This window comes from Pezoporus occidentalis, unplaced genomic scaffold, assembly GCF_034315485.1.
Source record: "Pezoporus occidentalis ecotype Australia unplaced genomic scaffold, CSIRO_AGI_Poc_V1 ctg2, whole genome shotgun sequence".
In the NCBI taxonomy this organism is placed as follows: domain Eukaryota; kingdom Metazoa; phylum Chordata; class Aves; order Psittaciformes; family Psittacidae; genus Pezoporus; species Pezoporus occidentalis.
Genome location: NW_026913855.1, coordinates 10,158,999 through 10,180,456, shown reverse-complemented (window position 1 = coordinate 10,180,456; position 21,458 = coordinate 10,158,999). Strand labels below are relative to the sequence as shown.

Genomic DNA, 21,458 nt, shown 5'->3' with positions numbered 1-21,458 from the left:
CTCTGATCTACTGAGAGGCTTACATATTATCAAAGTTATGGTTTTCATGCAAATATCTTTCACATTTTTTTAATTACAGGAGTCAAACCTTCCTATAACTTAAATGAAAATTGAAAGCCTACTAGAATTCCCAAACAAAGCAAAAAGAAACACCTCCAGGTTGTTTCCTACTCTTTTCAGCGTAGGAAGTCTTCCACCTGTCTGTTGAAGTCCTCTGCAAAACGCAGGTGTAGATTATGCTTTCCTTCTGGCATCAGAAGCAGCCTTAAAAGAGAAAATCAGACACTGAATATATGTTTTATTCTGTGAGCATAGGTAATTATAATATTTGTTGCCTTTTACTTGCTCTTGTTTACCCAAGTACAGAACTGAAGTAACTCTTAAGTATTGTCCGTATGTGGTTCAGAATATGAATCACAGCAACAGTTGAAGCAAGAAGGACATACTACTCGCCCCACTTTGGGGAGGATAAACTAAGCTTAAAACCAATTTTTGTGTCCCAGTCCCAGTTTCTAGGAACCTTTCTGAAGGTCAGCAAAGAAGATAAGATTCCAAAAGTTATGCGAGCAGGATGCATCTTCAAAAGGTATGTGAAGTACCTGAGTTCTTTCCTCTTTTGGAGAATAGGGGTTATGCTGGGCAGTGAATGCATTGAAGAGATCACTACAGAAATTTAGATTTCATGTCACCACAGAAACTTAATTAGCATTTGAACTTTGTGTAATATGTCTGTAAAAAAACCAAAAGAAACCAATCTAAAACTAACACATTCAGCCATTAAAGTAAAAAGGGAAGTCGGGATTTCTTACTTCTAAACTTTTGTTATAGCTATCTGTGAAGAAGGCTAAATCTTTGTAATACTGATACAAGTGTGACATGCCTAAAATGCTACTTGCCATTGCCTCCCATCTGGGAAAAACTTTACACAGCAGGTATGTACCTCTGCCATTTCTTCACGTGTGTGGGAAACAAATTATTTGATCTTTTTGCATACTAAGCAATTTCAACAGAGCTAAAGCCATCTTGATTGGTACTTTGCTGTGTTGTCTTCATGTCATCTAAGCCCCACTACAGCAAGGGGTATCTTTGTTCTTTTCATAGAATCATAAAATGGTTTCGGTTGCAAAGAACCTTAAGGTCATCTAGTTCCAACCCCCTGCCATGGGCAGGGATGCCTCACCCTAAACCAGGTTGCTCAAAGCCCCGTCCAACACTGCCAGGAATGGAGCACTTCCCACTTTTATGTGCAGCCTCTTCCAGTGCCTCACCATCCTCATAGTAAAGAATTTACTGTATCTAACCTAAATCTCCCCTGTTGGTGGTGACCAGTTTTGTTTTGTCTTATGGAAAAGAACAATAGTGTGTGAACATGTCCAGCTCTTCTAGTACTTCTGTCTGCACTACATTGTCTGTTTCTTCAAAGACCAAGCAGCATGGAAGTGCACAAACCTATAGCAGTATGTATGCTATTTGCTACTGCTGTTAAGCCACTGCAATGCTATTCAACTCTAGCCATGCAAATACAGAATCATGGCTTACTCTTACCATGAGAGAAATAAGCAATGTTTTGCACAATTGTCAGAAGCCGTTTCTACTTTACTGCCAGATACAAATAAAAGCAAGAAAAGCTTGCTTTCTTTTTTCATGGTAAAAGCATGTGTTAATGAAAATATGTTAAATTTAAGGTTTCCCTTCTGCTTTATAATAGACCATGTCATTTCCAGTGCAACAAGAGAAGAATGGGACCGTGTACCTCAGTATTAATTTCTGAGAACAAAATTAGTCTGATTTCTGAAAAATAGAGGGGAACACTTCAGCACAAAGACATGCAAAGAATCAATTTACATTTTATTGGATACCAACTTCTAACAGTTTTCTCCTTGGTTTGTCTTCCAAATAGAAGCTATTAGATCACTGCCTACTTTTTTTTTGACTTCCCTTAGCCTCTGGAGCATTTCAGAGCTCAGTGAGACCTAACAGAATTATAGGAGCTCTGATCAGGGCATGTGGGAGTAATTAACTAGCAGACATGCCATAAAACACCTGTATGTGATTGCCAGAAAGATCTCTTGTTCTCATCTTCCCTGTGGCGTAATGCATTTTTATGAGCAGTGGGGCTGACTTAGAGGAAAACATATAACTCATTTTTTCACTGAAAATTCCTGGGACAGTTGGAAAAAAACAACTTTTGAGGTGGTTGTTCACATCAACAAGGCAGAACAAATACCGGTATTCTCTGCTTCCCTCCAGTAACTGAGAGTCTCTCTCCATTCACAGCGTTTAAGTTCATTGGCCTACTGATAGGGACAGAAATAAGGTCTCTTGCAGCAAAAGGAATGCAATGGCCCTAACAGAAACAGAAGAACTTTGCTTTTTTCAACAAATGCTAGGGACTGGTTCTGCATGTGAAGTGGCAAGAGGAAAAAGATCTTGCTTGATTTCTCCTGGAGGACTTTAAGAAGGAGCTTATTCAAATATTATACTTTCTATATTGTAAGAAAAGTCCAGCTACATTCTTTGCATTGTAACTTTATAGGGAAGTTTAGAATAGCTCTGTTTATGGCAGAGACAACTTGTTCAAATACTTTATTTTGTTTTACACTGTGGGTTTGAACCGCTTCATTTCTTCAACAATGGTTTATAACTACTCTATCATATAACTTACCGAGAGCCTTTGACGTGCTTATGAATGTATTCTGCATGAGCTTGTGGAACCAAACAGTCTTTCTCACCATGAATTATAAATGTGGGACATTTAATATCTGGCAGCAACTCTTGGCAGATATTACCTAAGGCCAAAACAAATGAAAATCACGCTTTGTTTTAAAATAGTACGAAAGGCTGAAACTGCTTCTGTAAAGGACTGTGAACTTCACTGGGTTCTAGCTATTGCCCCTCTTTATGGATAGCATGCAGTGAATTTATAGAACTATGTAATCAGGACTATAATTAATGTTTCTTTCTCCAAAATGTTACTTCACTGGAAATTGTTTCATTAATGGTTGCCAGCACAAATGGCTAGATAGAATGAAGCAGTACTCTCCCACATTCCCCCCAGGCTGTCTTTGGCTGTTCAAAGCAAATACATGCATCTCTCTCTTGGCTTTGTTCTTTTCAGCCTTAGAGACCCATTGCCTTCATGTTAATGCTACATTTTGTTACATTGGTTATCAGGTTACAACCTTTGCTACTTTTACCAACAAATTACCTTAGGTTGTATTCATGCCTATGCTATCTTCTAGACCCCTAGCTGTCTGCAATGAATAACCATTTAATACAAATTGTACTAAAACTATTCAAAGATTATTCTCCCTGCCCATTCACCTTACAGAACCTCAATGCTTTCTTTAATCTCATGAGAAGTAACTTATATTCTTAAAGACTTCTATTTTCCTTTCTTTTTTCCTCGTTAGTAATCTAGTTCCCAAACTGCCTCGCTTTCCATGCTCTCACAAGAGAATCTTTGGTCAAAACAAACTCAATGAGTTTTATGTTCCGTTTATCTTTGTGTTAACTTTGTGCTATTTGTAGTTGTCTCCTTGCAGCTACCAACAGTTTACAGTTAATGCTCATATATGCTACACTTCCCTTAGCTCTAAAGTCATATACTGTTCCACAATTTTCCCAATTGTTTGGTTATTTATATAGTCTTGCAGTTCTACTGGTTACATACAGTTCTAAAACATCTACACAAATGTTGACTATTTTTCAGAACATGTAACAAATAAGTTTAGGATATTTACCCAAGGACAGAGTTGGTAGTCAAATTATTATTTCCCAGTTTCCAGTCCTGAAACTGTTTTGTACTATAACCACTAGATTATATTTACTCCAAAACCATAGAAAAGCGAGAAGAATCTTGAACTTTGCAGCTTTATGCAACTTAGTTTTATTAAGTGTAGCACCTTCTAAAAGTTCATCTCTTATGGCATTTCACACTGAAAGCTCTCCTTTTTAGGGTGAATAGTCTATTTCTCAAAAAGAAGTCGAGTTGAGTTTTTGACCAACAAAGGTTTTGCTGCCCTCCTTTTCTTTCTGATGGGCTTTACTAACCCCTTTGCTTGTATTTGCCACATCTGCACCTTTTGCGCAGCATGTGTTTAATTCCAGGGAGGCTTGCTTGTAGTCTAAAGTCGCCCTCCCCAAGCTATGTCTGGAAAAGAACATGTAGCCTGATAATCACTCATCTTTTTAGCAAATGCTATAGACTTCTCCCAATATCTAACCCAGTTACAGCATCTAGGTAATTCAGGTTCTTGTTACATGCTTCCAGGTGGCTTGTTTTTCACAGTCACCTCCATCTCAAGAGTGTCTGAAGTATGTGCAGACAGTAGAAAGATATCACAGCCAGGGTTTCACCAGCCTGGGCTTTGGACTTAAAAGTAAACTAGTTTTAAGGAGATACATTCCAGAAAGGGTAAAACAAAATCCGATCCTAATTTGTTACATCACTCTACTGGGAGAAATTCTAATACCATGTTGCTGATCCCATACAAAACTTTCCGGAAAAAAATAAGAATCGAAGGAATGTTTTCCCTGTAGTACCTGCTGTTAACATATGTCACCTCCTGTCTTTCATTCTGAGAGCTAAGGGAAAACGTGTATAAGAGAATTACAGGCTCCTTGTTTTATGTACTGGGTACATTATGTATTTTTGCTTTAGGCAAATTAAAAGCATTTTTCCTCTGAATTAAAACAGAACTGCAGGTTATTATTCACGATATCCTTGGCTGCAAAAGTCTATGTAGAATAACTGCAGAAATCTTCAAAGATAAACATTTAATAATTGTCTAGTTTAACTACTCTTTTTTAATTTTTATTTTTAAACACCTAAGTTGTGTAAATATTGGGTTTTGAAATTGTTCTGTTAATCTTGAGTTCCCCAAATCTGAACTTTCTTCTTTTTTAACTTGTATACACTAGGTTTGAAATTGTGCTTCAGCTCCTGTTTGCAGAAACTGGAGTGAACACATCTCTCTTTGGGGATATCTTAACATTGTCACTAAGAGCTGATCCTTTGACACTGAGAGAGGAGAAAAAAGCTTGAGCAGAATCCCTCCTGTTCAGTCTGTACAAAAGCAATGATTTAATAATGTTGTTTTGTGGTGGAAGAAGAGGAGAGACTCATCAGCTAATGCTTCCTATAAATTGTTTTCCTCCCGTACCTTGCTGGTTCTGTGAACAATCTACAAAATAACTGCTTTATTTATGAGTGTTGAGTCAGACCCAGCTTTTAATGCCATATTCAGAGTCCTTCTTTTACTGGCTGCTAGGAGTATTGTTAGTTTTTTCATCCAGAACTGGCTGCTACTATAATTGCTTCAGTTTAACGTTGTAAAAGCCTTACCATCTGTATTTTCAGCAAAGCGAGATATTCCATCTACCCAAGCCTCGCAGGTTTTTGCTAAGTACTTATGCCCATACATCTCTTCCAGTGGTTTCTTGACCTTTTCACTCCATTTTGAAACATCTCTGATGCCTGCATAAAATAACATTGAAATACGTTAAGTCCTTCCCAGCAAGAAGGTATAACCCAATACTGATACGAGTAAATTTTTGAACTAAATTGCAGATGTATATTTCAAACTAGAAACTGTACTGAATGGTTTTGAATAGTTCATAGTACAGAAAGGGTATAAAAAAAGTAGTTTTACAATCTCTGTTGGAGTATTTCTGAGTTGCAGAAGAGCCTCTTGTTATTACAAGGTTACAAGGAACAACAGAAAAAAAACCCATGCTCAACAATCAAAGGACTCTGTCCTAGAACTTAAAATCATAGAATAGTTAGGGTTGGAAAGGACCTTAAGATCATCTAGTTCCAACCCCCCTGCCATGGGCAGGGACACCTCACACTAAACCATATCACCCAAGGCCTCGTCCAGCCTGGTCTTGAACACTGCCAGGGATGGAGCATTTCTTTTTGGAAGGCTTGCAGAAAAGGAGTTTAAGGAGGTACTTTTGTATAAGATGGGGTCTGTTTTACAACTGTGTGCCAGAACTGGCAATTCCTTTTTATATCCTTCAGCCTTTTTCTTTGGCTCATGGATGGAATTTCTTCCATAGCTTCTACCAATATTCAGATATTCAGAGGAAGAAAGCTCTTACTAACACATTCCAGCAGGATGACATCATGGTACATTTGCCATAGTCTTACAGGAAAACAAGCAACTCAGAGTCCTGTGACTCATGGCAGGCTGGCTAAAACTGTACAAATAATCTGACATTCTAGGTATTTATTTATCAGATTTACTAAACTTTTCCCCTCAGAAGTTCAGTACTGCTCACAAACCAGATACCCACAAGGCTGACTTTCACTGAACCATACTTCAGCTGTACAGGTCTCTATTGATAAAGCCCAAAATAACGTTGGCATAGCAGAGAACCTGAAAGAGACCTGAGTACTAGGTTGTCAAACTGCAATATACGCCACTAGATGAGCTTTTAATTGGTTTCAAATGGGAATTAAGGGAAGAAAGGAGTGAGGTGTTAATTAACGAGCGAAACTTGCTCAGCCAAATGAGCAAGGTAGCAGTGACTGGAAGTGTTTTTAACAGCATCTGATCGGAAATGAGTTTGCTCACCCCAGGCAACCTGTTACTGAACAGCTGTTTCTCATCTAGAAACTGCAGTTTTATCTTTGTGGCTAGCCTTAATTTAAAAAGGGGAGGGGGTTGGGGAAGCCAATATTGAAAGGACACAGGCTACCAAATACCTTTCTCTGCTACCATGCAACTGAGGTGCACTGATGGGCCAGCTGTAGAAGGTTTGTGCTGGTACTCTCTGAACGCCATCACACACAGAGAGATATTGAAAGCAACAGTCCATGAAGAGGCCAAAGGTCAGCAATGCTGTAGGTGCTCCATGTAAAGTAAGACTTCTTTTTTTATTTCTTTTATTTTTGTTTGTTTGGAGGGGGGTGTGATTGGTTTGGTTTTTTACATTTTAGCCTATTGGCTAATACTAACTGATATGCATTTTATAATTATATAAATATAAAAGCATCTAAAGAAATAAAGCAGCACTTTTACAGAACTAAAAATAACTTTTTTTATTGAACTAAAAAGTATACTACTACCACTGAAAGTGCTTTAGTATAGGTAAGTACACCTGTGCAATATGTATTTATACTTGTAATTTCCTGAAGCCAGCCAGCTAGATTTCACAATTGGTATAAATCAAGTTCCAATCACTAAAATGAAACTATACTAGGTGACTGTTGTTGAGAGCATGCATAGTTAACTCTTAATTCCTAATTGCAAAAGGAAATATGGTCCCTTTCTGAGTTCACTAGCAGTTTTTGTTATTTTCCTTTAGAGTGACAAGTGATCTGATTCTATTTCATATAAGTAGAACAAGTACCAGAAATCCCATGTTTTTTCACTTTGGAAAGGTTTTGTAACCACAATAATTAACTTCAAAGGAATGCAAATTAGAAAGGCATCCTGGGACATTTTGAATGATTCATTTGCTTCCTGTACTCAAATGGTATGAGCTTGTTTTCTTACTGCTCTTGTATTATATAGGCCCTAGAGGCAAAAGCTGTTATGTGCTAGCCCAGTGATTTTCTGTGAACCTTGTCTGAAGGTTGTGCAAGATGTGAGAAAAGAAACTAAGCCTAGGGTCAGTAATATTATTAGGTATTTAGTTTTAGGAATTTGTTACAGCAATAAAAATTTGATTTGCTGAAAACGACTGATAAGCTATTATGCTTTCTCAGTAGTGTAAGTTAGGAAAGACTTGTTACAAATTCTATTATATTACCACTAGAGTAATTGTTAGGGAGCTTCTCACTAACACTTTTATCTATCCCTATACTTAGCAACTTAGTGAATTTTGTGTCTTGTTTCTTTAGTTTTATTGTGTCCTCCACTCTGTAGCCACTTAGTTATTACATGACTAAGATTCTTAGGTCAAGAAGAAATGAAAACAATTTATTTAGGATACGATATTCAGTTTGTACGTACCATTATAAATTCTCACATCCTCTTGAGTAACGCTGACATTTGCTCCCCAGACAACCAGCTTGTGGATAAGAGTTGGATACTTTGCAGCTGCAATGAGTGCTGTAATTCCACCATCACTCCACCCCAGCAAAGAGAACTTCTTAAATTTCAATGCCTTGATTTGTATAAGAAAATTATATGCAAATCATCAGCTGGTTTTATAAGCAAGTATCAAATAATTCTTGAAAATTAACTGTACAGATTTCGACACAACACTACATAGCTAACCTATAGTTAACTTTCATCATCAGAACAAATACACTTCCTTCTACACAAAAATACTTAAGAAAAGGTCAAATATTTAGAAAACAAGAAACTATACCTGCCCTTCCAATTTTCCACAGCTAGTTACAGAAACAGGCAGTAGCCATATTAGATTCTTGCTGCATTTAAAAAAGGTCTCTTGAAATAAAGAAGTATCTATTTACAACCAAAAGTAAAGACATTTTCAGAGAGCCTGATGGTATCTGTGGATTCTCTTAATATAAAGTAGGCAAAAACTATCACAGTGTGGGATGGTAGGTAATCCAAGACCCAGATGAATTTAAGAAAAAGACAAGTTTACAATTGATTTATTTTATTTATTAATTTATCAGTCTGTTTTGTAACAACAACAAGAAAAAGTAAAATATTTGCTACAGGATTGTATCAAGTTTTAGTCCCCGATTCACATTTTCTGAAGCCTTTAAGTGTACATTTTAGCAGTTACTTCATGCTGAATTGCAATTCAAAACATTAATAATGAAATCCCTCCTCCTCAAAAAGGAAGACTTAGGGCAAAAAATATGACAAGCAAGACCTTAATTCATTCTGACTTGTACAATGCTTTCCACTAGAATTTGAAACCCTTGTTTCCTCATATACCGCAATCTGTGGTAGGGAAGACCAGCTGGCGACTCAAGAGAGGATTTTGTGTGTGTGACATTTGTAGAATCATAGAATCGTTAGGGTTGGAAAGGACCTTAAGATCATCTGGTTCCAAACCCCCTGCCATGGGCAGGGACACCTCACACTAAACCATCTCACCCAAGGCCTCGTCCAACCTGGCCTTGAACACCGCCAGGGATGGAGCATTCACAACCTCCCTGGGCAACCTATTGCAGTGCCTCACCAACCTCACAGTAGAGAACTTCTTCCTTGTATCTAACCTAAACTTCCCCGTTCAAATTTGAGCCCATTACTCCTTGTCCTATCACTACAGTCCCTGTGGCAAAGTCCCTCTCCAGCATCCCTGTAGGCCCCCTTCAGATACTGGAAGGCTGCTATGAGGTTTCCATGCAGCCTTCTCTTCTCCAGGCTGAACAGCCCCAACTTTCTCAGCCTATCTTCATACGGGAGGTGCTCCAGTCCCCTGATCATCCTTGTGGCCTTTCTCTGGACTTGTTCCAACAGTTCCATGTCCTTTTTATATTGAGGACACCAGAACTGCACACAATACTCCAGGTTCAGTGGGCTAAGAGTGGGGAAGGTAAATGCACTCGGGAGCAAATGCATCTGAAGGTTGTGCAGGGGTGATACTCAATGGTTAAGCAGTATTTGCAGTTTTGTATGTAGAAGACTCAGCTTGTGAACACTTGCAAACAAACACAAAAGTTTCAAAGGAGGTGTATGTTTTGTTGGGGTGGGGGTGTCAGAAATTACAGCTTTTTGATGTGATTAAGGGAGATAGATACACTTTCAGAGGTAAGAAAAAGCAAGTCAATTGGATGAGTTGTGCTGGTGCTCAGTGTTTTGCTGTTGTAAGTCCAGGCCTGGTTTTGTTTTGTTTTTTTTTTGTTTTTGTTTTTGACAGAAGAAAACAAAAAGGCAGGCAATGAGAGAAACAACTACAGAGAGAGAAAAAGCAGATTCTAGTCTGCTTGTAAACTTAACACTCAAGTGAGGCATAACCTTATCAGTCAGCTTGATACCTAGCAAACTTTTATCACTACAAGGCTTTTCTGGTTTTGGCTTCTTCCTTGGTTAGGTTTACTGTAGCATTGTGCAATATTAGGTTTCACTCTGCTAAGCTGTAATTACTGAACAGAAAAGAAATATGGTAGGGGAAAGAAAAGGATATGTAACGTAAGAGCTGACGGCAAGAAAATAAAAACTTGATTTTGAGCAGTTGAAAAAGTAGACTTTGTGACCCACTTTCACTACCATGCTGCTGAAGGGTTACTAGTGTCTAGGCAAGTTTCAGGAGTTGGCAGGAGTGCTTGTAAAGCTGAAGTATTTGCTGTTGCTGCTGCTGTTCCCCTACCACCAATAGCAAATTATGGATCTCTGTGCTGGCTGATGGGTGGAATAGCTGATTAAAACCGTTGCTCCTCACGCCAGGGTTTTTGCCAGTGCTTCAGCTGAAATACATTTACCTCTAGTATTTCTCTTGTTTACTAGGCATTATCTTGATGTATTCTTTGGGTTCTCAGGATGCCTTTCCAGCAGGAGGAATTTAATCTATCCTTTGCAGCTTTCCAAAAAAACCCTGTGATGTAATAGATGTGTTGGATATGGTATGCATGTTTGCTTGCTTTGATCTGGAGGTCCTTACAGTACAGGCCTCTACCTAACACTGGCAACAACCTGACAGCTGGTTGTACAGCTGAATCTGTGGGTGATTTTGTGCTGGCTTTCCCTGTAAGTGAGCAAAATCTCTTTTGAAATCACATGCTCCATTCAGGCCTATATGAAATGCAATCAAGCAATCACACGTGCTGTGACAAGTAACTTACAACAGTGAGTTGCAATAAAACAGTGCTCTGCACTGTGTGCTTTCATTAGATCACAGGGAGTATATCGCAAGTAAGGGTTGCAGTTGGTTTACCAAAACTTAGAGAAGTCCAAGCTCATCCTTTCACTAGGATGGTAGGGCTGAAGAGTAAGAACTTTTAAAATATCAACACTAATTATTTCCATAATAATTGGTTTAATGGTATTTGCCTTTGCTAGCATTAGGCATTTGGAGTGGAGCAAAGCGGACTTATTTGCATTATACTCCTTTTATTTCATGCAAACTCCTTCACAGAATGCATACATTGGTACAGAGCAGTGCCATATGCATCAAAGTGCTGAACACTCTGAAAAATTTCATCTTTCTGTTACTTTACAGAAACCTTGCAGGACTCACTCCTAGAGCAGAGGCACCAGAATCTGAAGAAGCCTAGAATAAGGGTTCTGAAGGCCCACCTATATGGACGGGTTTTTTGCTAAGTGTAGGCAAGATAATGTATCTAAACCATAAGCCCTCTGAAGAAGTTATGACTTTGTTTTATTCTCCAAATCCTAATTGGGATAATTCCTTGAGATTTGTGCTATCCTTCATGTTACACTAAAATAGAAGCAAGTTACCCATGCTTGGGAAGATTTTAATAATTTGTTATTATATGCTTATATCAATAAACATCTTCAAAAAAGCAGGATGTTTTGTCTTATTTGTTTAGGCAGCTTTAGAGATTGGTAGGCTGTTGTCTTGTTTAACTGGAAGCTACATGCTTACATTCTCTTTGGGCACAGATCTGTTTTCTATTTTGCATTTATTAGTATTTGAACCGAGGCAGGAAAGGGGGTTACAACCATTTAGACTGAAAGTTTGTCACCTATCCATGGCAGCATTGTTATTTTCTTTGTTACTGTAGCAGAAGAAATTGGTGCATTACGGTGCAGAGATTGCATTTATGGTTAGAGGGCAAAATTGTGTCTTAATCCCGAGTCTGCTGTCAGACTTACTTTGTTTCACTACGTGTAATACTCCAGGAAGGCTGTGTTTCCAGTTTCAGATGGGTTTCTGCAGGGTTACTGCTTATTACAGAAATACAGTTGGAGTGTCTGAATCTTGTCTCATATTTCTGGAATTTTAATGGTCTACCAACTCTCTTAACTCCAAAAAGACTGTATATCTTAATGTAACAAAGCCAAAATATTAGTTAAAACTAAACCAGAAAAAAGTGTCAGCACTTACATAAATAATAATAATAAAAGAGGAACAGAGAAATAAGAATAAAAAAGGAAAAGAGAAACACACAGATTTGAAATAAAGAATTCTGCAAGACAGAGAAGTAATAATAGCTTTGGGTCATATCCTTTCTAATCACAATAGCTGTATTAGTTACTAAGGTGTGGTATGGTCACAGGGGCCCTTTTATTTCCCACAAAAGTTATTTTGGTAACATGCTGTAAAATGCAAAGTGTCAAGTTAATGTTTAGAATAAAATGTCTCTCAAAATGGGCTGCTCAAGGCAAAATGCCAAGATTCTATCCACTAGAAATTTTTCTAAAATCCTTTCACTATTGTAATCCCTTCAGCTAAGCCACTTAGCATGGACTTCATTTTTTATACACACTTTACCTAAACTTACATGGTTCTTGGCTGCGAACCTCTTAGGACAGGTCTTGGAATAAAAACATATTGTTTTATAATTTATTCCCACGGCTGAACCTCTATGTGTGCTGCAGAAGAAATGGAAGAAGAAAATATTTTCTAGAATAGTGTGCATCTGCTCAGTTTTAAGCCTTCATTTGTGTGCTCTTTTGCATAACTTTACTAGAAACAACCAGCTTAACAGTACTCTTCTCCTCTAAATTTAAAGAAAATAGCTTTAAAACCCAAATATATATATAAAATAATAAAATCTGAGAATATATTTACCTGCATAAGATCCACAGCATCTTTTGCATCCCTCTCAAAGAAATCCGGAGGAAAGTCTCGTGATGGTGGAATGGACTGTCCATATCCTCGAGGATCCCAAGCAACAATTGTGAAAAGTTGCTTATTCATGGACTTAAGTTGTGGTCCAAAATCGGTTTGACTACTCCCTGAAACATATAATTTTTCTGTTATAGTAACCACTATAATACATGGTAGACATACTCTAAATGAAAACCTGCAGAAACTTGTATCTTAATTCGAAGAAAGAGATTATCTATCAGCTGAAGTATATTGTATCTCTAATTGTAACCACTGCAAATCTCAGACAGGTAGTACCATAATAAAAATCTTTAGAACTATCTGTGGTATGCATAGAGCAAATAATTTCAGGTAGGTATGCAAGCTTACAAAAAACTAGGTTCTACAAATACGCTTTAATACAGAATCTTAAAATGCGTTACCTGGATAGGGGTTTATCTTTAACAGATTTAAAGCAGTAGCGCAATGGCCATTGCTGTTTACCTGGACAGCACAGGTGAAACACGAAAGTGGAAGAATATACTGACTAGCAACAAATTTGTAAGTGAAAAAGCACAGTGTGAGACAGTTGTTCTTACTCAATAGACACTCCTGTGAGAATACTGGTGCTTAAAGCTGAGCTTTAAATGATTTGTTGCCCGAGGAGACAGTGTTGACACAAAAGCATAAAACTAACTTTTGATTTTCTAACATGTATATTACCAAATTATGCCAAATACAGCCAATTTTCTGATGCAGAACAGTTCCTTTTATTGGTGGCTCAGATCTTGAAAGAACTGAAAAAATAACATACTCTAGTCTATTGCACTAAGTTATCTTTGAATGATAGCTTAGCATGAAGAAGGTAAGACTGCAATTTCTTATTTGCATTATGGACACGTGGTAACAGTATCACATGCCACTTGATTAGAACCTATTCGGATCTAATACATTCAAATGATGTAAATAAAATATCGCATTGGTTATCTATTATTACATTAAAAAGGCCTTTTAAGGGAATTTAGGGTTTGTTTGTTTACTTGGAGAAATGTTCTTGGATACCTCCTCCTCACCATCAATTGGTCTAAATGATAAAAGAGGCTGTGTATAGAACGCTGTGGAGCTGACTACAAGCCTGGCATGATCTCTTGCAACACCAATTAATAGCAAGCCAGAAGCAAAATATCAGGTTGTTTGAAAAATACCAATGCAATCTTACTAATATGAATCACGTATTTTTACATAGGCTTTGTATGAACTTCTGCACTAGCATGCACATGCTTGTTATGCTGTATTCTGTAACTTAAAACACAAGGCTGAGAGTAGATCAGAATGCTGTTTTCTTAGTTTTTTTTCTATCTAGAAAGAGAAACATCACTTTTGTTTTAATGTAGCTTACAAACAGTCTAGAGACTAATTAGTTCTGTTGACCTAAAAGCATTTATTTTGTTACCAACATACTTATTAGTCTGTTAATACTGTAAACAGTAGAAAATAATACAGAAAACTCAGTACAAAGGGGGAAGTATGTGACAATCAGAATGTAAAGCTCACCCTCAATCTGCAAGACCATTACACCATAAAATGAATAATGGTAAAGATACTAAGCCTATTACTGTTTGTAATAGTGTTAACTGCATAATAGCAATGTGCACCTAATAACATTACTTGCAACTGAAGAAATACACTATTAGTATTTAAAGAGTTAGCATTGGCAACAGAATTACCAGTTTAAAAAGCTATTTAAAATGGAGAGGTTAAAATATATTATTATTATTAATGCACCCCATTAACTTCCTTCCACCCTGTGCTTGAGAAATCTTTGAAAGAAAGAACCACTTGAAAATGTTGCTGCCAAGAACAACAAATGTTTCTTGCTCTTCAGTTCTTGACATTCTACCATTTTGATCCAGCAATTCAGTTAAGTATAAACCCTAGTCTGAGCATGGTTCTATGGACAGCCTGCCACAAACAGTTAGTAAGTCTGATTGTTCTTTAGAACTGCAGGAAACCAGAAAAAAAAAAGAAAAGAAAAAAAGAAAGAAGTGCCTCTGTTAATTTTAAAAGGTTGTTATCAAAAGCAGTGGTCTCGATGGACAGATACAACTTAGTCAGCAGAACCTGTTGTCCACGTCAAAAAGCCATTGAGAATCTTAAATGATGTTGCCCTGAATAATTAAAACATGAAAATATGTTTTTAATCAAAAAGTCAGTCTCAACTGTGCCTCTTTCACTATGATAATAATCTGCAAGTGCTGCATTATATCTATTAACTGAATTGGAATGCACCTAATTTCTAAAAACGAATGCATAATTCAGTCTGTGTAACAAATATAGCTGACCTGATTTCCCCCACTCTGTTATTTTGCACCTGTACTTTGTGTATTTTAGCGATTTGCCACCTGTGCTGGACACCCCCTTTGCACAGTTAAATCCAAAAGTACAAGTGACTGCTACACCAGTCAAGACATTGTATAAAAGGTGGCTGGTGAGACAAATGAAATCTTTAAAAACTGTAAACTGACCGTAACAACTCCACCTTTTCCTATCTATAGCATGTGTAGAATTTTTTTTTTTAATGACAATGCTCCATAATCAGGTGTTGAACATATTATAAAATAGTTTTGTGCATTCTAGTTTAAGACCGGATGGAGAAGGAGGTGTTTGCTCTACAAAGATAAGACAAAATCTCCAGACCTAGCATTCCAGGAAGCAGAAGAACTGCATGGCTTCCTTCTCCTGTCTGCTGATAATGCAGGTGGACTCCATTCACTTGGACTTTGGCAGATGTTATTGAAGTACTAGGGATGGGGGAAGGGGAGAGAAACAGGAAAACATAATGAGTTAATTCTCATTACTACATGGTCCTTCAAGGAACACAGAATAATTACTTTTTCTAAGTATTAACAACAACGCAGTGAGATTTAAATGGCCCATGTACCTTTCATGGGTGCACAGAAGACTAAATAAGTTACCAGGAGCAGAGAAGTACTCAGTTGTGACCACTGTGCTTGGGTTTCACAAATGTAGTTAAATTACTTTAAGGGGAGAAAAAAAAATCTTGACTGTGCAACAATGGGCATAGAAAAACAGCTTTACACAGCCACAGGAACATATTGAAAAAAATATACCAGAGAGGAGAAACCTCATTCTGTCACAGCATGAGGAAGACATTCAGAGCAGACCTGCAGAGAATGACTTGGGGGTGTTCTTGGGGGTGTTGGTTGATGAGAAAGTTAACATGAGCCAGCTTCAGTGTGCGCTTGCAGCCCAGAAACCAACCATATCCTGGGCTGCATCAAAAGGAGCGTGACCAGCAAGCAGGTCGAAGGAGGTGATCCTGCCCCTCTACTCTACTCTTGTGAGACCTCACCTGGAGTACTGTGCGCAGTTCTGGTGTCCTCAACATCAAAAGGACATGGAACTGTTGGAACAAGTCCAGAGGAGGGCCACGAGGATGATCAGGGGACTGGAGCACCTCCTGTATGAAGACAGGCTGAGGAAGTTGGGGCTGTTCAGCCTGGAGAAGAGAAGGCTGCGTGGAGACCTCATAGCAGCCTTCCAGTATCTAAAGGGGGCCTGCAAGGATGCTGGAGAGGGACTTTCCCACAGGGACTGTAGTGACAGGACAAGGGGTAATGAGCTCAAACTTGAACAGGGGAAGTTTAGGTTAGATACAAGGAAGAAGTTCTCTACTGTGAGGTTGGTGAGGCACTGGAATGGGCTGTCCAGGGAAGCTGTGAATGCTCCATCCCTGGCGGTGTTCAAGGCCAGGTTGGACAAAGCCTCGGGTGAGATGGTTTAGTGTGAGGTGTCCCAGCCCATGGCAGGGGTTTGGAACCAGATGATCTTAAGGTCCTTTCCAACCCTAACTATTCTATGATTCTATAGCTTCTGAAACAAATGGTGTTCACGTTGTGGTGAGTTACTGGAGCAGGCTGCCTAGAGAAGCTGTGGCTGCCCCATCCCTGGTACTGTTCAAGGCCAGGTTGGACAGGGCTTTGAGCAACCTGGTCTAATGGAAGGTGTCCCTGCCCATTGCAGGGGGGTTGGAACTGGATGATCTTTAAGGTCCCTTCCAATCCAAACTATTCTATGAGTCTTTTGTTTTATCATTCATTTCGACACTTTTATTTGACCATAGTTCTCACCACAGCAAATGAGCACCTTGCTCTTGCTAAATTTTACAGAAATATGTGACTTTTTTTCTTCAGATAAATAATTGCCAAAACCTTTTCAAGTTCCTAACAAAACAGAAATAATCACCATCTTGCTACCTTTCTTAAAAAGTTACCAACATGCAGTTTCAACAGACAAGGGATATATATTCTGCTTTCCTGATTCAGAAGCTAGATTTTTTTTTTTATACAGTTCCGCATTTTTTTTTTTAGGATTAATTATTAACATCAGATGCTTGAGAATTTTGCTGAGCTTGTGATGTTTTTTTTTTATTCTAGGATTGTGCCTTAGTGTGAAGTTTAGTCCAGGAGTTTCACATAGAGAGTATTTTCAATACTTTCTGGACTAAGAACAAATGAGTTGGGTTTTTAAGTGCTGAGGAACTGTACTTGAAGTGGCTACACCTAAGGCAGATTCAGTCTTCAATACACCAAGTTTCTGTGAGTATGAAATCACTTCAGTAAGCTCAGTTAGCATGGTCACTTCTGTCAAGTTTTTATAAAGACTGCATTTCCCATTGGTTGGCATAATCGGAAAACATGTTAAAACAAAACAAAATGACCACACCCCCCCCCCACTATTTTGTAACTGAATTAGTAATGTTAATTTTTATAGCTCTTGAGAAGCACTGGATACATACTGCCTGTTTACCAAGGCAGCACAGCCGCAGAGTAGGCAGCTCTTGTACTGCGCTTTGCCCCGGGAACTACCTTTCTGTTCCAGCTGTGCTACCATACAACCTAGTTTTTATCTGTGCGGTTAATGGGGGTGGGGGAAATACATGGTATTACGTCTGACTTTCCTCAATATGATTTGCAGAATAAGCAGTATTATATACATTACAAATGCGCATTCTTTTCGCTACCTCGGAGATGTCCAGCAAACGCCTTACGATGGCAGCGTTGCAAGGGGGAAACGGACTCGCAGAGGGGAGGGCGACAGGTAGTGACGAGAAGGGGTGGCGGAGCTCGTTAGCACAGCTCCTTGCAGCACAAGGGAAAGCAGAAGCAAGCACCTCAGAGCCACCATTTTGTCACCCGCCCCCCAATCTAGTGTACACCCCCCTCTGCTAAAACGCTGTTCGCAGACACACCGCGGGGACACCCACCCGGGCCTGTCAAATACCGCCTTCCCCAAGCGAGGGACGAGGGAGCCGGAAAAGGAAGGAAGGAAGGAAGGAAGAAGGCGCTGTGGTTTTTACCCGTAGCAGGCGGCCGGTCCCCAGGGCATGAGCGGCGCGGCCCGGGCGGGCAGCAGCAGCACCCGGAGGGCCCGACCTGCGCTCCGCCGAGCCATTTTACCCACCGAGGCCGACCCCGCGGGGAGAGAAGAGAGAAAGGGAGGCGGGGCGGCCTCGGTGGGTAGAACCCGCCCCGCCTCTCCTTTTCTCTCCTTCCGCCGCCAGGCAGAGCAGCAGCCCAATCAGCTGCAGGCCGGGGCTGCAGTGCGGCCCAGTGAGCACCTCCGTGGGAGGCAGAGTTCCATCTCGACACAGCTCCCCCCGAGGTGTCCGCTGGGAGCGAAGATCCCTGCCGTGGGGGATACAAGGGACCAAGTCCTGAGCACCTGCACCTCTGCCCATGAAGCAAGAAGCTCCGTAGACTGTGAGAAAACAGAAGACATGGTGGTCATCTGTGACTCCAGGTCTGCCTGGAGAAAGGCTCCCTGGGGTAGTTGCATCAGTGAGGACAGCTCTGGGGACTGCAGCTCCCATAAGGAGCATGCTAACCCCAGGCATTTAGCAGCAGTCATTAACCCTGCCTCACCAATGGTGCTTTCAGGGCCTGCTGAGAGCACTAACCTCCTGGCTGAGGGCTTTGGCTTGGCAGGTGCCCATACTACATGGGGCCACCCACCTCTGGAGCAGCCTGACTGCCTTCATTCACCACAGCATTTAGTCTCACTTTCCTCATGACCTTCTCACTGGTGGCTCACAAAATACCAAGGAGACTGGCTGCTTTCCCTGGTGTCTACTTTCCAAGTGTGGAGGAAGACTGTCCAGTCTGAGTACAGCTGGCCAGAGCGATGGTGGAGAGGGCTGTGAAGGTAGTGAGGAAAATAGCCAAAAGCTGTAGAGCTGGTACTAGGCTTGAAACAGCCTTATACTTGGATGAGTGGGATTTCCTTAAGACAGGTCAGTGTCATGTGTTTACTCCAGCCCAGCGGGAGCTCAGTGACTGCTCAAGTGTCAGTCTTCCCACTGTATTGCCATTTGTTTGCATGGGATTAAGAAGTCTTACAGGTAAATGACTGTCTTAAATCCCAGTGCATAAAGAAATTAACTGTGTGAGCGTACAGGTTCAGTTTATCCCCTGAGCAGATCAAACCATTTAAGATTATGGTCTTTAGTATGGCTAATTACAAGCAATCCATCATTAGAACAAGCTGTCTTCACTCTTGCCTGGTGACATCTACAAGCCCTTACAGTTTTTTTGGTTGCTAGGTCACTTTCAGAGGCTCATTTTTTTTGTGTCACTGTCCACCTTTCTTTCTGGTGGAAAATGACTGAGGGTGATGGTTGACTATAGGAAACTATGGGTATAGGTTGACTACAGGTGTTTAAGAAAGAGGTAGCTTGGTCTTCTGCCACACTAACTGGTTTGGTTTGTTTTTGTTTGTTTTTTTTCTCCTGAATTGTGCAATTCCTTCAAATCAAAAAGGGCTCCTACCTCATGTATCGCTATGAGCTTCAGAGGGAAAGGTCTCAATCCTGTATCCAAGTTCATGCCTGTTAAAATGCTTTTCAATCTACCTGCATATCCTCTAACTACTATGGCTGATGGAGATGTAACACATTCTCAGAACGTGTGCTGAAAAACTGAGTGATAAGGTAGAAAGCATCCATCGTACAATGTAGGGGCAGGGCAAGAGATAATTAGAAAGGTAAAACCAGAAGCCCTCACCAAATAAGAGAAAAGGAAGGTGGGAAGGTTTATGTATCACTTAAAAAAAGGATGGGGTAGTTCCAGATGGGATAACCCAGTTGTCAGTGTGACAAAAGCTGCATGGTCCCTTTGTAGAAGAGGATGTCATAGCTGAGGTGTTGCACCGTGTGTCATCTCCAGGCCTTCCATCACAGTCTGTAAAGTGGCCATTCCTGTCCCAAGTGCCTGGACCATGCCATCCCTCCCACAGTGAGTGTCCTGCCTTATTTGGCCTGAGAAGAAACAAACTAACATGGCGGTTGAACAGAAATGCCACTGGCTAAAGACTCTTCTGTATATGTAAGGAAAATGACTGGCACCATGAGGGGTGACAGGAGAAAGCTGCTGTAGAGGAGAAAGTTGCTGTCTCAGTCCACAGGGCAATGGCTGGAGAATCAGCTATTCTAGCTGTAGAAACAGGATTCTGCCAAGGTTGGATGCAGCTGATGGATGATCTGGGGACAAAAAGAGTGTAAATTCACAGATTCAAACTGTTCAACGTATTCAGTTCACCAGAACGTCCAGTCTTGTCAGTAAAGCAGTTTTAGACATAATGATGGGCAACTGGGAGAATTAAGTATTTCAGCCCAACTATTTCCTCAGAAAAGTTCTCCTCATAAATTACTGCCTGAGAGGAGAGAAAATGCTTTGAGCAAGACAGACACAGACTTACTCTTGCACAGCCTGTGAAAGAGTTGAGAACAACTGGGGCACTAGTACTCCTGTTTGCTCCCATAAAACATTTTTATTTTTCTAGTTACTGCTTGATGGTTCAGTTTCTGGGAACTATTTCTGGCTATTGCATGGAAAAGAAAAAGAAAACAAACACATTTAAAAGAGGTAGCACTGCTCTGCTGGTGATGTCTCCCCAGACCCAGATTTCCCTTTCCCTCTCAACTGCCCTGTAATTATTTTACCCCCCCAGGGTGTTGTCCCATCTCTCCAGTAGGGTCATCTCTACAGTCAGAAACTTGTGCTTAATGACAACTTCTGGCTGCTGCTGTCAGAATTATGCAAGCTCTCAAGGGCCTCACTGCTGCACCCTTGGACTTCGTCACCTGTGATGAACCCTCACAGTCCCTGCAGCCAGGCTGCACTGTCAATGGTACATGGATTTGTTCCTTGCAGAACTGAACAGTAGTGAAAAGGGCGATTCAAATACCATTTCCGAGCCCATAAGTATTTTCCCAAACTTCTTGCGAGGGACAGAATTGCAGAACAGTGAGATCTTTCAATTTGCCCATTAAATTGCAAGGGACAAAGTAGCCTTATGACTCCTGGTTGGATGGAAAATATGTGCCTACTATTTTTGTACTTCCCCATGTTGTAGAAAATCTAGAAAAGACCTAGTCAGTTACACTGACAGAGGAGTATGCAGACAATTTGAGACATGCTGGAAGATCAGACAAAAAGAGTAATTCTAGGTCTCCAAAGGCATTAATTTCATCCACACATGAGATTCTTCTATCAGCAGCAATGATCCCATACAAGACATCAGAATCATTACCATTAGCTAGGCTTTAAATCTGGAGCTTTTAAGGAGAAGCTAATTTGTCAGGGCCATCAGTGCACTAATAGGCTTTAATGGCCACTGTCAGCCTCAGCTGAGGTGTCTCCCATTCATCCCTTCTGCTCCTGGGCCAAGGAGCCTCATTTCAGCTTAGCACAGGGCCATCAGTTCCTGCCTTAGCTATGTTCCAGCCATAT

The 21,458-nt window shown here is 40.1% G+C and overlaps 1 protein-coding gene across 1 annotated transcript; it reads right to left on the bottom strand.

Moving 5' to 3' along the window:
- Nucleotides 1-53: 53 nt before the first annotated feature.
- On the bottom strand, nucleotides 54-18,173 carry BPHL (biphenyl hydrolase like). The gene is made up of 7 exons (XM_062617831.1): nucleotides 18,029-18,173; nucleotides 15,346-15,449; nucleotides 12,631-12,797; nucleotides 7,965-8,118; nucleotides 5,348-5,479; nucleotides 2,666-2,789; nucleotides 54-264 (listed from the first exon to the last, which is right to left on the bottom strand). Exons 1-7 carry the CDS (start codon nucleotides 18,121-18,123, stop codon nucleotides 177-179), a joined length of 864 nt encoding a protein of 287 aa, XP_062473815.1. The 5' UTR covers nucleotides 18,124-18,173; the 3' UTR covers nucleotides 54-176.
- Between the last annotated feature and the right edge of the window lie 3,285 nt (nucleotides 18,174-21,458).